The sequence below is a fragment of the Leptonychotes weddellii genome, chromosome 8 (assembly GCF_054177405.1).
Source record: "Leptonychotes weddellii isolate Sample4059 chromosome 8, ASM5417740v2, whole genome shotgun sequence".
NCBI classification, from domain to species: Eukaryota; Metazoa; Chordata; class Mammalia; order Carnivora; family Phocidae; genus Leptonychotes; species Leptonychotes weddellii.
This window is the reverse complement of record NC_138376.1, coordinates 43,593,653-43,619,612: the sequence shown is the minus strand read 5'-3', so window position 1 is coordinate 43,619,612 and position 25,960 is coordinate 43,593,653. Positions and strand designations below refer to the sequence as shown.

General features: G+C 38.4%; 1 protein-coding gene across 6 annotated transcripts in view; it reads left to right on the top strand.

The window, feature by feature from the left end:
- DST (dystonin) overlaps positions 1-25,960 on the top strand; it is a 362,599-nt gene that overhangs the window by 101,131 nt on the left and 235,508 nt on the right. For all 6 annotated transcript variants that reach the window (XM_081828451.1, XM_081828446.1, XM_081828452.1 and 3 more), the window contains one exon: positions 4,468-4,529. In XM_081828451.1, the coding sequence (XP_081684577.1) occupies positions 4,468-4,529 (62 nt within the window). The remainder of the gene's footprint in view (positions 1-4,467; positions 4,530-25,960) is intronic.

The window sequence follows — 25,960 nt, the reverse complement described above, 5'->3', positions numbered from 1 at the left end:
GGTTGTTAAAGTCTCCTACTATTATTGTATTGCTGTCAGTTTCTCCCTTTAGGTCTTGTTAATATTTGCTTCATATATTTAGAGTGCATAAGTGTATACAAGTGTTAAATCCTCTTGTTGGATTGACCCTTTTATCATTATGTAATGTCCTTCTTTGTCTTTTACACAGTCTTTGACGTTTTAAAGTCTTGTTTGTCTGATATAAGTGTAGCCATAGCAACTTTCTTTTCACTTCTATTTGCATACAGTATGTTTTCTATCCCTTCACTTTCAGTCTGTGTGTCCTTAGATCTGAAGTGAGTCTCTTACATGCAATATATAGATGTCTTGTTTTTTGAATCCATTGAGCCAATCTGTGTCTTTTGATTGAAGAATTTAGTCCATTTACATTTTAAGCAATTATTGGGGCACCTGGCTGGCTCACTTGGTAGAGCATGCAACTCTTGATCTTGTGGTTGTGAGTTCAAGCCCCATGTTAGGAGTAGAGAATACTTAAAAATAAAATCTTAAAAAAAATAAAGCAGTTATTGATAGGTATGTATTTAATGTCATTTTGTTAATTGTTTTCTGGTTATTTTTGTAGTTCCTCTCTGTTCCTTTCTTCTTCTTTTGCTTTCTTCCATTGTAATTTGATAACTTTTTTTAGTGTTAGGTTATGTTTCCTTTCTCATTATCTTTTATGTATCTACTATAAGTTTTTGCTTTGTGGTTACTATGAGATTCATCTGTCTCATTCTTTGTATATAACAATCTATTTTAAGTTGATAATAATTTGAGTTTGAGCACATTCTAAGAACTGTACCTTTTACTTTGCTTCCACCCTCATGTTTTTTGTTTTTGATATCATATCTTACATATTTTTATTTTGTTTACCCCTTAACTTACTGTTGTAGCTATAGTTAATTTTACTACTTTTGTCTTTTAACCTTCACACATTTACAAGTGGTTAATCCACTACGTTTATATTTGCTTTCCCAGTGCAGTTTTTACTTATGTAAACATAAGTTTTCTTGTTAATTAGTTAGTGCCTTTTCTTTTCAGCTTGAAGAAGTTTCTGTAACATTTCTTGGAAGGCCAGTTTAGTGGAGATGAATACCTTTAGCTTTTACTTGTCTGGAAAACTCTTTATCTCTCTTTCAATTCTGAATGATAAACTTGATGGGTAGAGTATTCTTGGTTGGAAGTTTTTTCCTTTAAATATTTTGAATATATCATGCCACCTTCTTCAGGTCTTCAAAGTTTCTTCTTAAAAATCAGCTTATTGTCTTATGGGGCTTCCTTGTATGTGGCAAGTGGTTTTTCTCTTGCTGCTTTTAAGATTCTCTCTTTTTCTTGAACTTTTGACATTTTAATTACAATGTCTCTTGGTGTGGGTCTCTTTGAGTTCTTCTTATATGGAACTTTCTGTGCTTCCTGGACCTGGATGTCTCCTTCCTTCCTTAGGTTAGGGAAATGTTCAGCCATTATTTCTTCAAAAAAGTTTTTTGCCCCTTTTTCTCATTCTTTTTCTTCTTCTGAGATTCTTATAATGTAAATGTTATTCTGCTTGATGTTGTTTTATGGGTCTCTTAAGCTATCTCCTCTTTTTAAAATTCTTTTTTTTTTTCTTTTCGCTGCTGTGTTTGGGTGGGTTCCACTGCCCTGTCTTCTAGGATGATCTGTTCTTCTGCCTTATCTAGTTTGCTGTTGAACCACTCTGATCCATTTTTCAATTCAGTTATTATATTCTTCAGCTCTGTGACTTCTGTTTAGTACTTTCTTAACATTTTCTATCTTTGTTGAAATTCATCCATTCTTCTCTCAAGTTCTTTGAGTATCTTAATGACCATTACTTGAACTCTTTATTGATAAGTTACTTATCTCCATTTCATTAAGGTTTTTTCCTGGGTTCTTATCTTGTTCTTTTGCTTGGAACATATTCCTGTGTTCCCTCATTTTGCTTGTCTCTCTATGTTCATTTCTGCATATCAGGCAAATCACCTACCTCTCCCCGTCTTGAAGGAGTGGTTTTGTGTAGGCGATGGACCTTATCATTCAACCTTGCCCTAGCTCTTTGTTGTCTCTCAAACTTTTGTGATTGTTTAAGCAGCCTGGTTTATCCTTGACATGTCCCAGTTGTTGAGATTGTGCCAAACCCTGACAGTGTTCCAAAGGAAGGGATCTCACTCGGCATTTATTTTCTGGCTGATTGGAAGCCAGACCCTCAGGCAGCACCTTTTAAAGTATGCAAATATATACAGTCCTATGGGGCCATAGTCATAACCTCTCCTGGGCCTGCAGACCAAGTGATTTAGAGATGTCTTCTTGGAAACAGTTGAAAAAATCAGGGCTCCAGATGAGTGTATAAGCTCTTTCTGGGAAGTACCTGTAAGCTGTAGTGAGGCTGAGGGAGAGTACAAAGGTGGCGTCCTCTGGCCTATGTTTTCTAAGAGCTCCTCCGTGGTTTTTAGATGGATGGTATACCTGAAGCCTACCCCTCTGGCTAATGCTCCAAGATGAATAAATAGACCTTTTTTACAGGAACACGGGGGGTGTATCTGTCTAATGTTTGTGCTGTGCCCTGGGAGCGGTAGCTTGCCAAGAACTATCTCTTCTATTGTTTCAGTTCCATGGAGTCCAGCAACACAGTCCACCCTGGCCACCAGAGACAAGGGCTTCAAGTGTCACCCCTGTGTGGACTGCGTGTGCCCACTGGCTTTAGTAGAGTCCACACGGAGCCTAGGGCTGGGGCAAACCCACCACCTTCAGTAGTGCTTGGGGGCAGCTCAGGGCTTGGGGGCAGTACAAGGCTGCCTACTGGCTGAAGTGGGACTGTGGGAGAAGGGGGTGGTGGTGCCCTTGCACGTCCAGTAGAAGGTTTAAGATTAGCTAATGAATCTCCTTCTCATGTGGTCTAGGTGCTTTTTAAACTGCTGCTTTTGTGCTGGGTCCCTGAGTGAGTGAGTCTGTGTGTGAGCCCTTTAAGAGTGGACATTCTCTTTCCCACACAGCCCTTTGGGTCTCTTGGAAGTAAGTGCTGTTGTTTTTCGAAGTCTGATGTTTCGGGGGCCCATCTCTCTGGTGCAGGTCCAAGGGTTGTGATACCCGATGTGGGGCACAAATACCTTGCTCCTCAGGTAGATGCTCCACATTTGTGAGATCCCTTCCTGTTGTGGGTCACTGCACCTGGGGTAAGGTTTTTGGTGAGACCATGTCTCTGCCTCTCCTACCTGTCTCACTGTGGGTTTTTGTTGTTGTTGTTGTTGTTGTTCTTTGTTGTGGAGGAGATGTTCAGCTAGTTTTCAGGTCTTTATCAGAGGGAATTCATTCACATGTGGCTGTAGATTTGATGTGTCTATAGAAGGTGAGTTTAGGGTATTGCTATGCAGCTATCTGAATCCAATCTCCTTAACAGTGTCCATAAATACTTTTAATAAATAGAACAAACATTTTCAAAGGAACTTCATTTCCATTAAAATAGTTTAAGGGCACTCAGGGATGAAGAAGGGGGGGGGAGTGAGACATAGCCTACCCCTAGGGAATGGATGGAAAATTTCAAACTGTGGTAGGGAAGGAAGAAGACCACCAAGGAAGAAGAAATCACTATCCTAGAAGCAGAAAGGAGGAATAAGGGAAACAAGAAGGTAGGGAATTGCTGCCTAGAACCAGGGAGGAGGAAGGTAGTATAAGTTTTGAATGTCAGTTCTAGATGTTGGAAGGTTATGGTTTTCTTTTGAAATAATGACATGATGAACCACAACATTCTAGTACTCTTTCTCCTTAAATCATAAGAAGCCTTCCCTCATTCTTCTGTGTACCATGTCTGTGGTAACCAGGGCAGTATCAGCTCTCTGTAGTGAGGATCTAGTTGGGATGTTTCTTTTTTACCAGACAATTCAAAACTGGGAGTCTAGAAAAGAAGCAGCATGGTTAGTCATTAAACCAGAGTTTACTTCAGCCAAAGGACCTGAATGTAAGTCCTGCCTTTTATCACAGCTATTAAATGTTTTGCTAAATAGTTGTGGACAAGTGTTTTAACCCCTCTAAGTCTTGGTTTCTTCTTCCAAAAGATGAGAATGACACTACCTACCTTCCCTCTTTTAGTTGGAAGACCAGATGGGATGTAATACGTGGTCAGGTGCTTAGGGATGTTCAGTGCAAGGGCTCACCTGAAGCTAGTAAGGTTTTTTGTCAGACAACATCCTAGTAATGGTAGTTGTGATGGAGTTTATGCAACAGAATGCGCAGAGGGGTTTGTTTAACGGAGTAACATTGGTAAATACAACACCAGGAAGAGACCAGTTTGACAGATGGCTCTCTAACTTTCTTACAGATAGCTGTAAGTTGCCAAAGTGTAACAGGAAAATCCAAGTATACTAAACAATGTTTTTTTGAATACCTTACTTTTGTTTATATGCATAATCACAATTAAAGTCTCCTCTTTGTAGATTTTACCAACTTTGTTTTATATCTTTTTTCCCCTTCCAGATGAACGGGACAAAGTTCAAAAGAAAACGTTTACAAAATGGATAAATCAGCATCTCATGAAGGTCAGTTAATATTATTTTCACATCTTGGAATTGTTTAGCATGCTTTTAATTATTGTGCAGGAATTGATCATATAGCTCTGAAGCATAGCTTTTCAGTATCAAATTGAAAGTTTAAATTCTAGAGCATTTGACATGCATTTTAGTTATCTAAAATTATCTGGTGTGTGGCCTGTGGGGGGTGATGAAGGTGAGAAGATAAGTACACAGTGATTACAGTGCATTCTGTGACATTAGTTAAAACCTATTATTATTGGACTCTGAAAAAAATCTCAGCAGTTTAAGAAGTATGTAAATATTTATGTATTAGAGCATGGAAAAACTTCAATTCTCAGTAAGATTTTTTCTTTCTCAAGATTCAAACCAAGTTCTGGCATCAGATATATGTGGATGGCAGAGGGTTACATGAGAATAAGGATGGATTATAGAGACAGAAGTCTAGAGTTCTTTAACTTCTTGTACTTGGTATGACTCAGATATTGGTGCTTATGTGTACATTTCTCTGTGTAGTAAATAGTCGTGGTTCTGAAATTAATATTTATTTGTGTGCTCTGGAACACTTTGAAGATCTGATATAAGCTCTCCAGAAAAATAAACATGCACATAAAATTTGCATACAGTTTCATGGAGTTATTGGATCCCACCGAAACCCTTCTATAAATCTCAGCTAAAGCACCTGTATGACTTCACAATGAACTATTAATCACTATCCCCCCCTCTTATGGATAGTCCTAAAGACGGAAACAGGTAACGTTTTAAGTCTGCTGTTTGGGACTTAGAAAGAATTTTCTCACAAATAAACATTATTTTAAGTGTGGTTATATTCTTAAGCTACTCACAAATCCTATTTAAAGCATCATGTAGCAAAGTAGTACCAATAGTAATAGCATCTAATAGCCTTCTATAAAAGTGATTCTCATTTCAAGGGGCATATCAAAATCACCAAGGGATGTTTTAGTCCCCCTTCTCTCACTACCCATTGACAAAATCCTTTTCCCAAATTCTAGTATATCAGACAGGCCATGTCACCCACTCTCCAACTGAGAATCATTTCTGTAGGGAGTTTCTGGTACTGCTGGGAGCTGAATCCTTTGGTGTGTTGGCAAGAGATAAAAGGTTGAGACACTCTGCTTTATGATGATTTTGTGAAGAAATATATTGTGAATACTAATGAAGGATTCCAGCAGTTTACCTGCTCTCTTCCAAGCTTTTGTTTCATCATGCACATTTTGTGAGTTGGACTCTTCCACAGGACAGGGCAGAGATGGGCTGATGTGAGGGTTGTGTTATGGAACTTTGGAGCTGTAGCCTCTGACAGGAGTTCCCCATTTCTGAGGTGAATCCAAGGGAAGCAAAGTTTTTGATGAAGAGGTTCCCCTTTGGTGGCTGATGCCCTAGCAATCTTTGTAGCTGTGTGGCTCTCTTGGGGTGGGCATTTTGGTGGGCGCAGAGGGTTGCCCCATGTCTTCTGGAGCATAACTGCTATGGTTTGCAGTTGGTAATCAGATTACAGCTGTTGGCAGTGGGCACCAGAGAGAAGTAGAAACACAAATGAGGATGACCCGCATAGGGACTACAGCGCTGGCTATTTATTGGGGGTGTACTGTGTGCCAGGCATGTTGGACTGGGCCATTCATCTTACAAGTAGTTCATAAATTGAATGGTTGAGTAAGTGGGTAGTGAGAGAGACTTCTTTTGCTAAAAAATTCAAAACACTGTTACAGCTGCTTGAGGACAAAGTCTATATTATTTATTCTAGGGCCCGTCACAGTGCCTGGCAAGAGCATTCTCACGGTGTGTAATATACATTGCATACATTAAATCATTTAATTCTTCTAGCAACTACCCAAGGTGGTTTAATTTAGTGGTTATATGCAGATAGCCTTCAGAGTCAGACAGCAAGCATTCAAAGCCTGATTTACCTGGACTGTGTGACTACTTTTTTTTTTTGATAAAATGACGAATCTCAAGATTTAAGGTTTATCTGCTGCAACACAGTAAGAAATGGGAAAATATGTTATTTTATGCACAACAGCCATTAGATAGATACCAGCCCAACTGATTAGGTTTGTAATCAAATTGGCTTATTTGTTTCCTGAAGTATGTTACAGTGTCAGAATTTACAGTTAACTCTTATTAAATGAGGAGTCACTGTAGGGAGTGGGGGGAAGCTAGACAGTACAGTCTTGGCTAACTCCCATGGTCAGTTGCTTACATTCTTGTTCTGTTTTGCTCTAGTATCAGCTCAAAGTAGTCTTCCCTTATAATCTTAAAAATTGTGCCCTGAAATTTCTGGCACAAAACTCAAATATGTGAGAACACAGTTTTTTAATCTTTCATTCTTTTATGTCTAGAAGTTATAGCTTTATCCTCAAGTGAAGAAAAATAAATATCCTAAAACATTTAGAGGCACCAGGCTGTTAAGTTTTGTGTTGTTATTAGTTAACCAGAGAAAGGGCAGCCTTCATGTCATCTTTTCCATGTTTCACTCAAGTGATGGTAAAAGGAATGTTGCACTATGTAGTCAGGCTCTTTTGTCTCACTAAAAAAAATGCTGGACACCTTTGCTCTAGGTGGCCATTTGGTCCTAATCCCATTAGTGGGAAATATGAGTTTGTGAATTTTAAGTAAAAAATTTTAATATTATAAAGTAATATTTCTTTCTGTATTGATTTTCTTATATTCTTCACTTGAAATATTGAACATCTTTGAGGGAGAATTAGGGAAAGGGGAGAAGCAGGTCCCATGTCTTTTTTGCCTTACCATATTCCTTTTCAATGAATGAGAGGTATGGTATTTTAAGAGTTTTTAATAAAATGGGATCATAGGAAAGGATGGCCATGACAAATGAGTCAATAAAATGAAAATGGGTAAGGAGAGAAAAAAATGGGAATGAAATCATTTAGATAATTGGATAATCCTATGTGTCTTCTTTATGTTTCATCAGTTTTAACTATAGTCACAAGTAGTCCTTAAACCATGGGGAAGGGGAGGTATATAGGGGAGTTCTAGGAGAAGAGGGAGAAGAAGAGGTGAGGGAGGAAGTTAAAGGGGGCAAAGAGGGGAGAAATGGCTGTCTTGTGCACTAAGGGTGCTCTGACACAGCCCCGGAGTTGTGCCTTGGGGTCTAGGGCCTGGAGACTTTGCCCTTGGTTCAGCTGTTGGGGAGTGCCGACCCCAGCTAGGGTTGTGTTCCCCACCTTCTGGAATAATTGTTGCAAATTTTGCCCTTTCTAAATTATTGTTTTATTTATTTTAATTTAATATTATATAATTATTTTACCCTGTTCTCTCCAGCACAGTTTTGTCTCCAGGGGGAACTGTTCTTGGTAGTTCTGCTGCTTTGGGCAGTGAGGCAATTGAAAGGTTTAGCTCCAGAACAGATTTGACTTTGCTGAATTTTTTCTTTTCATTTTTTAAATTAAATATTTTGCTAAGTTATGGCAAATTATCTTTGAAAGAAGAATGGCTCCTTCAAAGTTGTTAGTCTGTGGCATGTGAGCCAAAGATGTAACAAGAGGTCAGACAGGGGGTTGTGTCCAGGCTTTACAGTTTATTATTTGTGTGACCTTAACCTTCTTAGGCTCTCATCTGTAAAATGGTGGCAGTGATAGGTTAGTGTGAGTATATAAAGGAGTTAATCCATTTAAGCATAAAATATGTTAATTGGCACAATGTGTAAGTTGCCTCTGGAACTTCTCCTCCCTCGTCCAAATCCCTTTTCTTACCACAAGTACTTTCCCTTTTATTTATTTTTTTAAAAAAGATTTTATTTATTTGAGAAGGAGAGAGAGAGATAGCAAGAGGAGCACAAGCAGGGGGGAAAGGGAGAAGCAGGTTTCCTGCGAGTAGGGAGCTCGACGCAGGCCTCCATCCCATGACCCTGAGATCCTGACCTGAGCCCAAGGCAGACACTTAACCGACTGAGCCACCCGGGGGCCCCAGTACTTTCCCTTTTAGTAGAAAAAGCTGGGATTTAGGTTCAGAATCTCTTGAGGTAATAGATTGACCTGTTGCCTTCTTGCTGTAGAGTCCTACTGGGACACTGAAGAACAATTATTTATTTGAGGTAATCCTGTTAGCCGTACCCTCCTCTCCTCTCTATACACCGCTCCCCAGTCATTTATGGATTGACCTTGGGGCCCAAGGTTTTTTTTATTCCTCTGTTTTCCTCTTCTCCCACACACTCTCCTTGCAGAAAGGGAATCAACGAAGGCCCACCATACTTCTGAAAGATTGGCCATTTTTACTCCTCAGTTGTAATTTCACTTAGATTCACAGCTGGAGGACATCTTCCACATCCTCCGATTTGCTGCCTTCCTTTACCGGAAGGGAGAACTTTACTGGTGGAACTGCAATACAAGGCCTGAGATGAGAATATGAATTAGAATGGGGGGGCTGTGTCCAGTGTTTGGTTTCCTTGTGCACTGTGACGGGTTGCAGATCTGCCAGTGGGTTCCACTTGGCTATGAGATTGTGTTTACTTTTCTCTACCTGTAGTTTTAACTGCTCACCAATTATTCCCTGTGATTTAGGAAGTTTTGGTTTATGCAGCTGCAAAATAGCATAGACCAGTGCTTAGGGAATGATTTTGGCATGATCAGTTTTTAAAAGTTTATATGACTGAGAAAAGTAAACATTGGAGTTTTTAAATGACTGCTTAAGTTACTATTACATCCATATGTATAAACATTTTTTTCCTTACAATATTTGGGTAGAATTTTTGGGGGGGAGAAAAACTGTATTAAAAAAATAATATAGCCGGGCGCCTGGGTGGCTCAGTCGGTTAAGCGACTGCCTTCGGCTCAGGTCATGATCCCGGGGTCCTGGGATCGAGCCCCACATCGGGCTCCCTGCTCTGCGGGGAGCCTGCTTCTCCCTCTCCCACTCCCCCTGCTTGTGTTCCCTCTCTCGCTGTGTCTCTCTCTGTCAAATAAATAAATAAAATCTTAAAAAAAAAATAATGTAGCCTTATTTTATATTCACCAGAGCTATAATTACATTCATTTAAAATAAGCAGATTGCTTAATTAAAATTTATATTTGCGGGTGAACAGATGCCTTTGGCATTTTTCTAAATGTATTTAAATATTAGTGTTCTCATATTTTAGTTGTAGGACTAAGCCTGTCCTTAAACTGATTGTTCTGGCAAGAGTGTTTTCCTTTGGATGCATCATTCTTCAGAAAACTTTTAATAATAAAGTCCAATTGACACATTCAGGTCTGTTCCCTCTGCAGGTCTCTTCACACATTGAGTAGACTGGATTGTTTACCTTGCAAATTGGATATTTAGGTAAACTATTGGTGTTGGTAACATTTATGTATTATTCTTTAGCATAATTTTAATTATAGTATTAAAAACTATGAACTGGTTGTTATCAAAATTGTTCGTGACTTCAGTTAGGTAAATTTTACCCAGAGAATTGTTTTAAGACATAAAATTGGTGACAGTCTTTTATTATTTACAGTATATATTTTTTTATGTCCCTTCTACCTATGGAACTTTATAAGCTAGAGGGTCTTATATCATTATTTAGTTTTTGTTGTTACTGATCACATGCAATTCTGTCTTGCTATTTAGAAATCAACAAGACGGTAGTATAAGAAATGGCACCTAAGATTTAAGTACCTATGATTTAGCTTTTCCCTTACTCTGGGGAAAACAAGAAAGAAGGAAGCCCTTTGTTTTCTGAAGTACTTCAACAGTTACCAAAGATTAAAAAATTCCCTTTTAATTGTTTACTTAGACCCAGAATTAGAACTTGAACCATGACTGAGAGGCTGTATTGAAGAGGACTAATTTAAGGGGATGAACAATTTTTCGGGAGAACATTAGAGTCTGAAGAAGTCCATTTAATGGGCTTTCCTTGCCTTGGGTCCATTTAACTGGCAGATTATAGTGGAAATAAATTCTTCTGTACCAGTTTGCTCTACTGTAAATTTATCCCTTAACATTATATAATAGGATATTTGGTCTGAATTTTAATTTACTGATACATAAATGGATTTGGAGAGGAAGGGGCCCTGGATTCAATATTGCACCCCACACCCTGTGTGGCGGTTACCTGCTTGGTTACCACATGGGAGACACCCAGCTGACTGTTCCATCTTGTCTTTGGAAAGCTTCCTTTATTCATAGCATAGATATCCTTTGCCCACATTTTAAAGTCAACAATGTCATGGCTCCACTGAATCAATCACACTGTTCTTTATTTTCTGATTTGGTGGATGGAAGGAAATGTATATCCCCAAGCTGAGAACAGAGTGATAACTTTTAGAGAGTAGAGAAAAAGCTCTAATCCGCTCTGTGTTCTTGACCATTGCATACTTCTTGAGTGGTTTTACATCTGTGGGCACAGATGACTTCATAAAGGACTAATGAAAAATTCATCTTCTGAGAGTGTAAGGCAGTGTTTTGGTTCTTAAAATCTGCAAATAATATATGTATTTTAAAGACCTTTGGCTTATATGAGTGGTTCTTAAAGTTTAGCTGCATCAGACTCACTTAGAGGACTTGTTAAAAAAGATTACGGGCCTTACCCCAAGAGCTTCTGATTCACTAGATTGGGGATGAAGCCTGAAAATTTCCATTTCTAACAAGTTCCAGGAATTTGTGTTTCTAATAAAATCCTGAAGTTGCTAAGCTGAGGCTACATTTTGAGAACCCCTATCGTAGGTAAATGGATAAATATTACAGTTAACCTTCAGTTTCATTTGATATAACCAAAAAATATTTTAATATGGTTTAGAAAATAGTAGCTATGTTTTATTGAGCCTATATGCTAGGTACTTTACAATATTAATACCAATATTAATAACAGCTGCTAATAGTACTTGAGAGGTAACCATGTGCCAGGATCTGTCACTCACATGTCTTAGTTTATTTTTTTAAATTTATTTTTAATTTTTAAAAATTTTTAAAGATTTTATTTATTCATTTGAGAGAGAGAGCCAGTGAGTGCACAAGCAGGGGGCATTTTCAGAAGGAGAGGGAGCAGCAGACTCCCTGCTGAGCAGGGAGCCCACTGTAGGGCTTGATCCCAGGCCCTAGGATCGTGACCTGAGTTGAAGGCAGATGCTTAACCGACTGAGCTACCCAGGTGCCCCACATGTCTTAGTTTATTTAATTCTCACAACTATCCTTATGGACTGGTCCTATTTTATCCCAGAGTTACAGATGATAAAATTGATGGACAGAAAGGTTCTGTAATTTCCCAAGGTCATACACCTAGTAATTTTTAGGACTGTGTGGAAAATAAGGCTAAGAGAGATTATGTAATTTTCCATAGATTGGAAAAGGAGTCTAAGGAGGAAGTGAAAAATGCATCCCAATCTGCCTCAGTACAGATCTTTTGCTGTCTTGATTACACTGAATTCTTAAGGATGATTTTAGAGTGGAGTGATTAAAGCTGAAGGAGAAACTGAGCTTGACATTTGGACATTGGTCTGATTTCTCTATAAATATGACTTGACATTTAAGTTATTTCTGTTGTGGTATAAGAGATAACAATTTATGTAGTAGAGGAAGGGTTGAAAGCTTTTTGGGGAAATGTCTGGTTTAAAGGCCCACTGTGTAGAATTTCGAAGCAAATCAGGATTTAAAAATGTGAAGAAATAGTTGATTTCAAGATAGTAAAAGAGGTACACGGAAGAGTATGAAAATGGCTCTATGTAGATGAACAGTAGCTTGGGATTGAGAAATTCTGAATGTCTTCTCATCATGAAGAATAATGATATCTTGGTGATAAATTCCTCATCAAGAAAAAAAAGTCCATAATAACACTGTTTACTTTCAACAGTGCTTTATTGAACTTTAGTATAATCAGGGCTATATTTGAAATACAGTTTAGGAGCTACTCTGTTTTCATGCAGCTTTTTTTTTTTTAAAGTAAGCTCTATACTCAACGTGAGGCTTGAACTCAGGACCCTGAAATCAAGAGTCACATGCTCTACCAATGGAGCCAGCCAAGCGCCCCCATGCAGCTATTTTGTTGGAGATACTAAGTACATATATGTAAAACCATTAAACATTTAAACCGTTAAGGTTAGGCAGGACAGCCTAGGGTAAAGTACCAAGGATGGCAAACAATAGGGTTTTAAGAGATGAGATTTGGGATGCTTGGGGGGCTCTGAGTAGTCAGGGACTATGCCAGGGTAGGGAAGTTGACTTATGCTGGGTGCAGAGGAGGAGGGGATGGTGCGGCGGGGAGGGGCACAGTGAGTCTGATGTACTGGATTGCTAGCGTTTGCTGGAAGGAGATCAGGTTGGGTAGAAAATGGATAGAAGATGAAGCCAGGTAACAAACAGATGGGATTGGTTAGCCAACGAGTTTTTAAAAGTTTTTGAGGACAAGAGTGACATAAGATAACTGGCATTTTAGGAATAGTCTTACATTTTATACACAGGTGTTAAGGAACGAAATATTGTGGATACCAGGACAGGATCCAGTGTATGTTTAGGTATTGAATTTAGTTATCATGTCTCTTTAATCTGCCCTGGGAACAGTTTTACAATCATTTTACAGACTTTGACGACATTAACATTTCTAAGAATACAGATCAGGGGTTTATTTGGATAGAATGGAAGATGAATTAATAGCAAAATACCTTGTGAACTTAAAGTTATTTTATGACAAGAAGACAAACTTTTTTTCCTCCCATGAGAGTCATTTAAGCAATTACACGTGATTTTAGTGTTTGTTGAGAATATAGTGAACTACATTTTCAAATTAAGAACACCAAAATTTTAGTCAGTAATTTAACCAGGTGATTTTAATTTTAATTCCCATCTTGTGATCAATTGTAATTTTTCTTCTTTTTGATTTCTTTATTCATTATTATCATTAGTCCATCACTACCACTACCTTTTACTGAATACTAACCATGTGCCAGAAACTGGGCTGGATACATAACATACATGATCTGATTTCACTCTTGTTTTTACCAGTGAGGAAACGGAGTCTGAGGGAGGCTAAGTTATCTGCCCAGCATGACGTAGCTAGAATGTGTCAGGACTGAGCTTTTTAGTCCTGGCTCCTTCTGGCTTTACAGAAAAACGATGTCATACCACCACATCATGCCACAAGAGAAAGACACAGAATTAAAGAATGATCAAGAAAAAATGAAGACAGAGGAGTAGGGCAAAAAAACAGTATGTCCAGTTACATTGCCACTTTTCTCTTAGCCATTTCCCTACATACTTTAAGTCTTTGCTGTTATGGCTTGGCCTCTTTATATGACCGTAAACTTTTATTTGCATTCTTCTCTAATCAATATATTTTACAAGAATTTAGAAATACAGATAAAAGTATACAAAGAAGCCAAGCAGCATTCCTGAGGGTAGTTGTTTTAGCTAGAGGAAGGGCATTGACTAAGGCATTTTGAAGAAGAAAAAAATTACACTTGGATCAGTGGTGCTGATATTTTAAACCATATTGTATAGGCCTTGACATCAGAAGAAGTATATGCATCTGTAGTAGGTAGATTAAAGCAGAAGACTTGGTTTGTTATTTGATACTAGACTCTAAGCTGCATGAGGACAGAGCTGTGTCTGTCTGATTAAACAGTGCATCCCCGGAACCTAGCATAGTGTCTGATACATGACTATTTGCCTCAGACCATACCAAGGAATTTGTTGCTTAATGAATGATGTAAAACCAAATGAACCCCCCCACCCCTGGTTTATAATATAGATCTACAACTACTATGGTGGGGGAAGTGAAAGGATTGCTTTGGGAGGAATGAGATAAAAGTTACCCAGAGGAAAAATAAATTCATAATGACTTCTTTCCTTTTAGCTTCCTTTTAAAGCTAAAAAGATCCATTTCATTATAGGTCATGATTAGCAGGGCCAGACTTTCCATGTTCTGGTCCCTTTTCGTGTTATTTCCTCTGTGTAATTCAGTTTTTCTACTTGTGGCTAGGTAGGAAGTTTACCCATATTCATAGATGAGATTAATTTATCTAAAATTACTAATTAGCTTTGCTCTACTTATCTACTGTTTTCATTAGTTACGAATACTGGCTGGAGCTAGATACCTTGGGAATTCTCTAATATATTAATAAAATTAGTAGATTCTCTGGTCTTATTTTATGTAGGGGAGGGAAAAAACCCTTTTCCTTTTATCCTTCTAGGCTCTTAGTTGGACTCTATAACAGAAAACAGATTAACAAGAGAAAATAAAAGTTTTGGGAAACAGAAGCCTTCATAAGGAAATGAAGACCAGAAGAAATGGTTAAACCTGAGTGTTTTTATATGAGATTTGATGAAGAGTGGAAAGTCATAGAAAAATGTCATAGGACAAAAGGGTATGAGCTAAGGGTAATAAGCTGAAGGGAAGCTTAGCAAGGCTTATTTGTTCAGTTTTTTTCAGTGTCCCTTTGTCTTTAGAGATAAGGATGCTCTTTTCTTCCAGGTACAGGGAGGGCACCTCTCACGTGAAGGTCTTATGACCTTCTCTCCTTTGGGGAGAAGGAGGTATGGGGAGTCAGAGAATCCTTCCAGCACTTGTTGTTTTTCAAATCCCTTCAGGTTAAAATATTCAGTATACCAAGGTGCTGTATTTTGGGGTTGTGTGTCCTGAACCCATCACGCAGATGTAGTTAGATTTCTCTGTAGGTCTCAGATATTCCTTTCCACAGAATCAAATAGAAAACCCTGTTTCCAGGCCCTAGTCAGGGTTTGCTGTAACTGCAAATCTGAGGAAGAATTCAGAAACTAGCTTTAAAAAGGGGCTAACAGGGCAAGACAAGTAGCAAAGGAGATAGAAGCCAGTAATCAAGGAGGGATGAGAATTGGAGAGAATTTGATAAAGTGGTCAGGGTGTCAGAGGTAGCAGTGGGTCAAGTTGGACTTGCCTAGGGGTTTGGAAACTGTTCCATACACTAGAGTCATTTGATCTTAATGTAATATAGAAGAAATTTCTGTTTTGTGAAAAAAGATAAGAGGGGTGACTTCAGAGGGAAATTGTTAGAGCTGGGACAACTGTTGCATACTTTTAAAAATGCTGCAGTAAATTAAATGTCTGATGGCACTGAACTGTTATTTTTGGTGCTAATCTGACACTGATGTTTGCTTCAAGAATTTCGTATCAAAACTGTTCAGGTACTCTTCTTTGTCATTTAATAAAACTCTCGTGGAATTACACTACTGGTTTTCAGATAAAATTTAGGGAGACCATGGCATTCATTTTAAGATCAGTTTTTTTTTTTTTTAAAGATTTTATTTATTTATTTGAGAGAGAGAGAATGAGAAAGAGAGCACATGAGAGGGGGGAGGGTCTGAGGGAGAAGCAGACTCCCTGCTGAGCAGGGAGCCCCATGTGGGACTCGATCCCGGGACTCCAGGATCATGACCTGAGCCGAAGGCAGTCGCTTAACCAACTGAGCCACCCAGGCGCCCTTAAGATCAGTTTTTGATACTATATCTGTACAGAGTCCTTAACATCTGAATGGGAACTTTTATAAGTCATTTTTGGAGGCCTGCATTTCCCTGTATAGCTGAAATATGTTGTAATGCGGTCTTGTTCTCAGGCTAGCCCACTAGATCTTATCTAATGCATATCCTATTTTATAGATGTTAAGAGCTCAAGTGAGACAGAATACATTAGAGGAGAAAGAGTTTAGTTTAATATGTTTAAGATTAAACCTCACTCTGAATCTTTGTTCATTCCTTAGAAAATCCTCTTTTTTATCCAAGGGCCCAGTGCATGTATGTATCCTCCTAAAGCACTGTGTTCCAGGGTGTTCATGTTCCATCTTGGATGCCCAGGTCAGTTGGTCTCAGCGAGGGTTAGGAGGAAGGACTGATGGGAACCTGATTCACTGCAGCCTATAAATGATAGAGCGCTCTGGCCATCCTGCTGGAAGGGAAATCTCTGGTGGATTCCAGACAGGTTCAAGACAAAAGGTCAGTTAGGGGTAGGAAGGCCAGCATGGAAGTAAGTTGGTCATGCCTGGAGTCTGCCTTGGTGCGTAGTTTTTCTAACCGATTCCTACTTTTTATAGCATCCTTTGTCACTTTGTCCCTTTAGAACCCATATAGTGTGGCGGTTGAGAGCACAGATTTTGGGCTGAGTCGCTTGGACTCACATCTTCCCTTGACTATTGACTAGAGATGTAACCTTGACTTTTTCTAAGCCTTTGTTGGCCTCATCTGTAAAACAGAGAGTAGTGCTCTCTTTATATCTATAGACCTTTAAGATCATGAAAAAGCTTCCAGTTTGCCCTGTCTTCCATAGCAATGACAGATGTAGTCCCGATGTTTGCATTTTTATGGGATTGAGTCCTCCAGTTGCCTGCATATTGCAAAGAGGACACTGTCCAAAATGTACAGCTGTAGTGGTTTTATAGTAATATTCTAGTAATGGATGCCAGTTAAATGGTGAATTCTAAATAAAGGAATGTGTTTTTCATTGTCTGGCCAGGGCCCACACTAACACCTTTTTTTCCCTCCATGGGCATGACAGTTTGAGGTGAGATGCTGAGAGTGTTTGGCAGTTAACTCTATGATTTGTGAGCCATCACATCGCTGGTTGAGTTTGCCTAGATAAGGTACTTCACAGAGCGACAGCCCCGAAGAGCCACAAACACAGCACAGCTTGTGTTTGCTTGAGCAGAGAATTCGGCGCTGAAGTCTTCTGTAAGAGCATTAGCAGCTCTCTAGTAGTTCTTAAACAAACAAACCAAAGTCCCCCAGGATGTTACATCTCCAGAAAGCAGTACTACTTACTCAATTCTTGAAGAACAGTATATAAATCCCATTTCTTAGATGTAGTTCCAGTTATACCAGAAAGACACAATATAGTTGCCCTGACAAGTTCTAAAAGTAGGAATGTTTCTTACAGATCTGTTGTCCTGAGTTCATGAGTTTTGGTCCTATCCTTTTATTTCACAATTTGCTATTGTTCCTCTTAAATCTTAAAAAATAAAACTTCCAGTTATTTTACCAGCAAAAATGGGTTTTTTGAGGAATACCAGAGACTTGCGGTATGGTATAAGCAAGCCACATAAAAAACCACAGGAAAACCCTGGGCAAGGCCAGAGAATGAAGGAGAGGAACACTATTTCATAGTGGAAAGGAGGGAGTTGGTGGGGCTGTTACAGAGTCCCTTGGAGTAAACTGGGAGTTCTAAGCACAGTGGCTTTTCATTGGCTGAGTTGTGACAGTTTCTCATTGGCTGGCTGTTGCTTGTTGCTGTGGGAAGAGGAAACCTTTTCTTCCTCAGGCTGGGGTAGTGAAGCAGTAGCTAAAGCAGTATTGACTGGAGAAGTGTGTCTCTTCCCGTTGGGTCTGCAGTTGATCCTGAGTATTAGGGTGTGACAGCTCCCCTTTTTGGTCTCTCAACTCCATTTCGTGAGGTTTCCTTATATTAATTTTCACAGTCCTAAATGTTTTAAACATTTAACTTTTATACAAACTTAAATGTAAGAAGCCATGTTTGGGGACACTTAGATTTTACTGATGTTAAGGAAGAAAAATTCAACTGATTAAATTTGAAGATCTAATTGGCTTTATTAAGCAGTTCATGAATTGGCAGCTTCCCATGTAGCAAGTAGAGGGGAGTTCTGAGGAATTGTATAAAATGGAAAGTTTTTATAGGAAGGAGAGTGGGGCAAGGAAATTATTAGCAAAAGAAAAGAAAATAGTGTTCCAGGCAAGGTCACTTTCCCTTAGGGAGAAAAGTGTGTGTGGGAGGGTCTTATAAGGTATAGATTACCTCATCTTCCTTTGGGGGGGATAGAGAGGGCCCTTGTGATAGATTACCTTGTTGGTGCTGACCAGAAAATGCCTGATAAGTTAAAATTTCATTTGTGGGGCAGGTTGAAACTGCAATTAGGTTAGGTATTAAAGGCCCAGTTCTGTGACTTGGCCTGGCATAAGTGACTCCATCGGTTTTCTTTTTAACACTGAGCATTGTATTTAGTAGAGCAATTTTAATGTTTAATCCAGGTTATTAAATTCCAAACTTTTGTCTTCTCAACTTCTGATTAATACTTTTCTTGCTGAATTTTAAAAATTAATTTTCCAGAGTTGACAAGATGAACTAAAAACATACTTTTTTTTGCAGAGGAGCAGCATTTTGCAAATTAGGTCCCCAGGAACACCAATGTGATGGTGTTGTGAGACGTCCTGGTGGAAAAAAAAAAAGTTTCCATTGCCAGTAGAGTTTGGAAAGCAGCATTCCCTAGTTGAAGAGATTTACGGTATACATTAGCATATTAAAGACTGAGAACTTCTGTAATAAAGAACCCATTTAATTCAGTGTTTCACAAATTCACTTGGTCATGGATTCTTTTTAGCAAAGAGTATCCATTAACATCCCTTTGGGAAATCCTGCAGGAGAGTTTTAAAGTGACTGCTTTTAAGCAAATAAATTAATTTTGTATTAATTAGAATCCCAGATTTGGACAGGATCTAGTTAATTTGGTTGTCATTGCAGGAATATTTTCTCACAGCCTTTCTTATGGGTCACTGATTTTCTAATTTATGGGCAACTTATAATTTTGGTCCACTTGAATTGTAAGCTGTTTCTTTCATTGGCTAAAATTTGCTCACTGTTAACTCCCACCCACTTGTCTTTGTCCAGCCCCTCCCCCCATGATAGAAACCATATATGGCAGTTCTTAAATGTCTGAAGAAACTCTTTTGTCCTTTTTAAAAAAACTTCTCTTGTCAAATACTTCCATTTCCTTTATTTCGTTTTTATGTGATGCAATTTTTATGTCATGCATTTGTTTTTCTAGAATATTTTCTTTCAGTTTTCCCATTTGAAAATTTTAAGACTCTTGAGTTGAAGGCAGAAAATGAGTTAAAGGAATTCTACCAGGTAATCAGTTATACAGTAAGAGCATGAGCTGCTCTTATCCACAGAACTCAACTCTGTTTTTATTGTCTATTTCCTTTTCACCTCCCCACCTTATTACATATTGAGCTGTTTGCCTGTTTATCTTTCCTTTTTTTTTTTCTTCTCCATTGTAGGATAGTTCCTTTAGTCTTAACTGTTTATCCAGTTTTCCTACAAAGACACATTTTTGCTTTTATTAGAAAGAACCAAGATAATGTTATTTTGTAAAAACCGTCTTTTCCACTCTTAATTGCCTATAAAAAGAGAAGGCTGTTGTATAATTCATCTCCTTTCCAAGAGTGAAGGACTGATAATGATTAATGGGCTGCTAGTGCTAAGGGCATTTGCATCTCAGCCAGGAACTCCTGGTTGAGGAGGGTATAGAGGTCTGCAAACTCTCTATAGTCTCAGGGCCAAATCTGGCCCCAGCCTATTTTTTGGTACAGCTAATGAGGTAAGAATTTTTTTTTACATTTTTAAAGAATTGAAAACAAATCAAAAGAAGAATAATATTTTGGGACACATGAAAATTATATGAAATTCAAAATTTTGTGTTTATAAAAAATTGTATTGAATCCAGCTGTTGATTCACTTATGTGTTGTCACGTCATATGACCCTTAAAACAAAAATATTTACTATCTGGTTTTTGTAGAAAAAGTTTCTTGATTCTGTCTGAGGCTAAGGTTTTATATGTATTTTGGGTAAAGTTTTGTGTATATTCATTTAGTGGTGAGATGTGTGTGGTGTCTAAATGGGATGTCTCTTGATTGGATGTCCCCCCCCCACCAAATGTGGGGCCAGGATCCCGTAGAAGCTGGTGGCAAGGGAGGTAAAGGAATACACCTGAGGCAGAACAAAGGAGATAGAAGTTTATTGAATACACTACAAGGGAGTGGTGGGCAGGACAGCAGAGGACAGGCTGTCTGCAAGGAGGCAATGGGTGAAGGCTGTTTTTAAAGGGGGAAGATGAGGAAGTATGGCCACGTATGGAATTCTCCTTTTTTTTGATAACTCTGCCTTGTTGTAAGTAGCCCATTGGTCAGTTAGGGCCTGTTGATATTGTGAGGTCGCCTCATGGGCCTGTCCATATTCAGCCAGGGAGTTGCTGTGGGCCCTTTGTACATTCCATCACTCAAGCCTGTTTGCCTAAAAGTGGCCTCAATATGGCCACTTGTGTTTCCTATGAATCCATTTATGAAACTAGTTTTCCTTTCCTATATGTAAGGCCAACTGTGGTTCTATGAATGTAATTTTATACCACAGCTACTTTTCTGAATGAGCGTCTGTCTTTGATTTATTTACAAAATGGTATTGAAAAGGCCAGATCAGTATATTGCTTCACTAAGGCAAAATTTTATTTTTGTCATAATCCTCTTTGAGTGAAGATTGTCATGAAAGATGTACCCCATTGCAAATGCCACTTGAGGTAAAAGTTCAGTGAGTAATGCTGATATAAGTAGATGATGGGGTGCTTGGCTGGCTCAGTGGGTGGAGGACACAACTCTAAATCTCAAGGTTGCAAGTTCAGGCCCCTTGTTGGGCATGGAACCTACTTAAAAAAATAAATAATATAAAGTAGATGAAATGTTACTTCTGTCACTCAAATTAGAGGTTTCCTAACTAGATTAGTAGGTAATCCTTTATGACTATTGCATTTGCTTTTTGCTCTCTTAATATATAGCTCCTTTTTGGTTTAGAGTAAAGGTTTTATAGTAATTGGCATTGCCAGCTTTTCCAACTTTATTAGTATTATGATCAGTCCTTTTGTTTAAGTATTAAGTGATTATATTTAGAACTGTTTTTTAGTAAGTACAGATCATGCATCTTTTAAAAATGTATCTCAGTTGTGTGTGCTGACGTATTAGAACAATCTTAACATCCTGCCCTATATTCTGCACACTATTATTAATTCTTGTTGAATTGTGATGAGTGTAAACATTTCTCACACGCAAACATTGCTGACATTCAATAACTCAAAGGGAGTATGATTAAAATATATATATTTTAAGATTTTATTTATTTATTTGACACAGAGAGAGAGAGCGCACAAGCAGGGGGAGCCGCAGGGAGAGGGAGAAGCAGGGTCCCCACTGAGCAGAGAGCTGGACATGGGGCTCAATCCCAGGCAGATGCTTAACCAACTGAGCCACCCAGGTGCCAAGATTAAAATATTTTTAAGAACAGGTTTTCTTGAGATATATTTACACACAAAATTCATTGTTTTTAATTGTATAATTGAATGATTTTCAGTAAATTTACAGAATTATGCAGCTATTACCACTATCAAAATTTTATAACATTTCCATCACCCCCCCCGCCCCAAAACCCCCGTCTCCAGCCCTAGGCAGCCACTGATATATTTTCTTTCTCAATAAGATTCACATTTTCTGGATATTTCACAAAAATAGAGTCATATAGTATGGGTTCTTTAGTATGGCTTCTTGCAGTTAGCACGATGTGTTTGAGGTTCATCCATGTTGTAGCATGTGTCTTCATTCCTTTTTATTGGCAAGTAGTGTTTCCATCCTGTGGATGTGTCACATTTTGTTTGTCCATCTAACAGTTGAGTGGCATTTGGATTGTTTCCGCTTTTTGGCTATTAATGAATAATGCTGCTGTAAACATGAACATACAAGTCTTTGTATGGACATATATTTCCATTTCTCTTGGATATTTATTTAGGAATGGAATTGCTGGGTCATATGGTAAACACAGTGTAACATTTTAGGGAATGCCAAACTGTTTTCCAGAGTGGTTGCACCATTTTATATTTCCCCTAGCCATGGTGAGGGTTCTAATTTCTCTAAATCTTTTCTCGTAATTACTGTCTTTTTGATTTTAGCTATCCTAATGGTTGTGAAATGCTATGTCATAGGATAGTGATTTGTATTTCTCTAATGATGTTGAGGCTCTTTTCATACACTTACTGCCCATTTGTGTTATCTTCTTTGGTAAAATGTCTATTCAGATCTTTGCCTATTTTAAACTGGGTTATATGTCCTTTTGTTATTGGGTTTTCTTTGACCACTTACGCTCTTGGTGCTGTATATAGGTAATTTTTGCCTAACCCAAGGTCACAAAGATTTACTCTTATGTTTTCATCCAACGATTGTATAGTTCTAGCTCTTACATTTAGGTCTCTGATTCATTTTGAGGAAAAGGTTCCTTTTGCATGTGGATATTGAATTTCCCAGTATCAGTTTGAAAAGATTCAACACCGAATTGCTTTTGTTCTTTTGTCAAAAGCCATAAATATGTAGGTCTCTTTCAGGACTTTCTTTTATGTTTCAGTGACCTATATGTCTATTTTTATTGAAAACATTTTGTTGTAAGATTAATTTTTATTTAGTCTTGAAATTTGATTTATCTGAACACCAAACTAATTTAGATGGGAAAATACTTAGAAAGTTGTCATGCCGAAATGAACATTTCTCCTCTGTGTGTTAGTCATTCAGCATTTATTTAGCTTCAACTGTGTGATAAGACATGATGCCAAGTATGAACTCTCATAGATGCCATGATAGGCGCTCGGGGCAGAGACACATCCCTTGCTAGGAAGTGGCTTGATGGAGTTCTTGAATCTGTTTTCCAAGTTTTTCTTTTCTTCCTGTAACTGGGCAGGCATTCAAGGGCCCACAGCTGAGGGCATGGCTATGTTCACAGGCAAGTACAAATGACTAATCTTTTATTTATTGAACAAACCTTCTTTGAATATTTACTATATGAAAAGTACTGTACAAAGCATGACGCATTTACAGTGAGGACCTAAGACTGGGCCCTGTTCTTTTAGAGGTTTATATTTAAGTATATTATGTACATAAAACTGTAGGGAAAACAATGATTGGTATTCTGGAATAAGCCAAGGAATATATGAGTGCAGAAGAGAGGCCTTCTCAGTCTGGGTGGAATTAGAGCTTGACCTTGAAGGAAAAGTAAGATTAGGATAGCCAGAGGAGTGGGAAAAGAGCAGCATTTTTGGGATAGAGGGAATATCATGAGTACAAGCAGAGAGATAGGACAGTGGCAGTTTTGAGAATGTGACCTCAAATATTCAGCTGACTTTCTTTTCAAATTCTCTTAGCCTTTGGGATTAGAAGTGAAGCTCTACTGTTTAGGCACTGGGACCTGTATGTCTTGCAGTATACGCACAGCTGTGTCCCGTGGTTCACCTTGAGAAATGTGGCCTCTGATTTGCTAGAGTTACTTGGCTTAAGCCTACTCTTGGTGAAACTTGTTAATTTAAAAGGAAGGGTGCTGGGGCTCCTGGGTGGCTCAGTTGGTTAAGCATCTGACTCTTGATCTCAGCACAGGTCTTGATCTCAGGGTCATGAGTTCAAGCCCTGCGTTAGGCTCCACGGAGGGGAGAGAGAGAGAGAGTGTGTGTGTGCACTCAGAAAAAAAAGAGAGAGAGCGCATGCTCAGAACTGAGGCGGGGGAGAAAATCACTAATACTTAGATTTTAGGCTTCAGTATGAGACAGAAATGCAGCAATGCAGCCTCTCCTCTGGTCACGAACAGCTGGGAGGACTAGCTGTTGAGTATTTGTGGTCCACAGCCTTAGGTAAATAGATGGAATCTGGAAATTTGGCAAAATTGTAATGTCATTTAGGAAGTGATCCATTTGAAGAAATTAAGGGTATCTTTGAAAGCTTTACTCTTCCTGGAGAAGGTATAATTCTGTTGCAGAAATTGATTTTAACAGCAGCTGATAAAACATCTGTCAAATTTTTCTATTAGGTAATTAATAGAATAAACCTGTGTTTATAACTATCCAAACTTACTAGTTTCCTAAATATGTTTTATAGTGGTTTTATTTTTGGAAAATGTAAATCATTATACTGGGGAGTTAGAGTTTCATTTGGATTTAAGAAACTTTTTTTTTTTTTTAACAGGGAAGAGGTGTTAAGAATTATTAGCATGGATTGTAGCAAAGGTGGTGGAATCTCATCATCTGGGGGTGTCTTTATAAATAGTTTCAGTGTTCATCTCCCTGTGACAGTTGTCTTAATCATAATCCAGGGTTATTTCAGTGGTTTAATGAAGAGGATACAACCAGTTGTTCTCAGTGGTTTGTAAGGACTTGAGGAAATGGGCTTATGTTTAAAGAAGAGTGAATTAGTTTACATACAAAGCATCAGAGTATTGTAAAGGCCTTTAAACTATAAAATATGCTACTGAGAGACCCCTTAGATTGTCCAGCCCTTGATATTTAAAAAAGAGATGAGGAAACCACTTGTGTCATTCCCTCCTTGGCATCTCTTGCCCAGTGCTCTGAAAGGGACACCGGGAAGTACACATGATGGTGTGACCAGCAGATATCTGCCCTTGCCAGCTTCACCTCCTTTGGATCCTTATCCACAGGTGGATTTGATTTCTTGCCTAGCACTCACCCTTCCCTACGAGGGCCTTGCTTCCTCCCCAGCCTAGAGACTGATTCATATTACAGGCATTCCAGCAAGTGGCTCACTGGTTGAGGACTGGCAGAACCATGCTAGCCATCATCCATGCAGTAGACGAAGTTAGATTTTGAAGGCTCAGGGGGTTCTCTGATTTTTTGTGTGTGTATGCTGAGGTAGGACCTAATTTTTTTCTATAAATAGCTGAGTTGTAAAAAGTATTTTTTTAATTTTTTATTTCTATTTTTTATTAGTTTTTTAATTCCAATATAGTTAACATACGGTATTATATAGTTTAAGGTGTACAATATAGAGATTCAACAATTCTATACATGACTCAGTGCTCATCATGGAAAGTGTACTCTTTAATCCCCATCATCTATTTCACCCATCCCCTCGCCCCACTCCCTTCTAGTGACCATGTGTTTGTTCTCCTTAGTTAAGCGTCTTTTTTGGCTTGTCTCTTTTTTTTCTTTGTTTGTTTCTTAAATTCCAAATATGAGTGAAATCATACGGTATTTTCCCTTCTCTGTTGACTTACTTCACTTAGCATTGTGCTCTCTAGCTCCATCCATGTTGTTGCAAATGGCAAGATTTCTTTCTTTTTTATGGCTTTGTTATATTCCATTGTGTGTGTTTGTACGTGCACGCACGTGTGTGTGTGTATGTGTGTGTACACCTACACCACATGTTTTTTTATCCATTTGTTAATTGATGGACATTTGGGCTGCTTCCATAATTTGCCTATTGTAAATAAAGCTGCAGTAAACATAGGGGGTGTGTATATCATCTTGAATTAGTGTTTTCATATTGTTTGGGTAGATACCTAATAGTGGCATTCCTGGATCATATGGTATTTCTATTTTTAATTTTTGAGGGCTCCCCATACTCTTTTCTACAGTGGCTGCCTCAGTTTGCATCTTTACCAACTGTGCATGTGGGTTCCTTTTTCTCCACATCCTCACCAATACTTGTTGTTTCTTGTGTTTTTGATTTTAGCCATTCTGACAGGTGTGCGGTGATATCTCATTATGGTTTTGACTTGCATTAGCTTGATGATGAGTGATGTTGAGCATCTTTTCATATGCCTCTTGGCCATCTGGATGTCTTCTTTAGAAAAATGTCTGTTCATGTTTTCTGCCCATTTTTAATTGGATTATTTTTTTTGGCATTGAGTTGTATAATTTCTTGG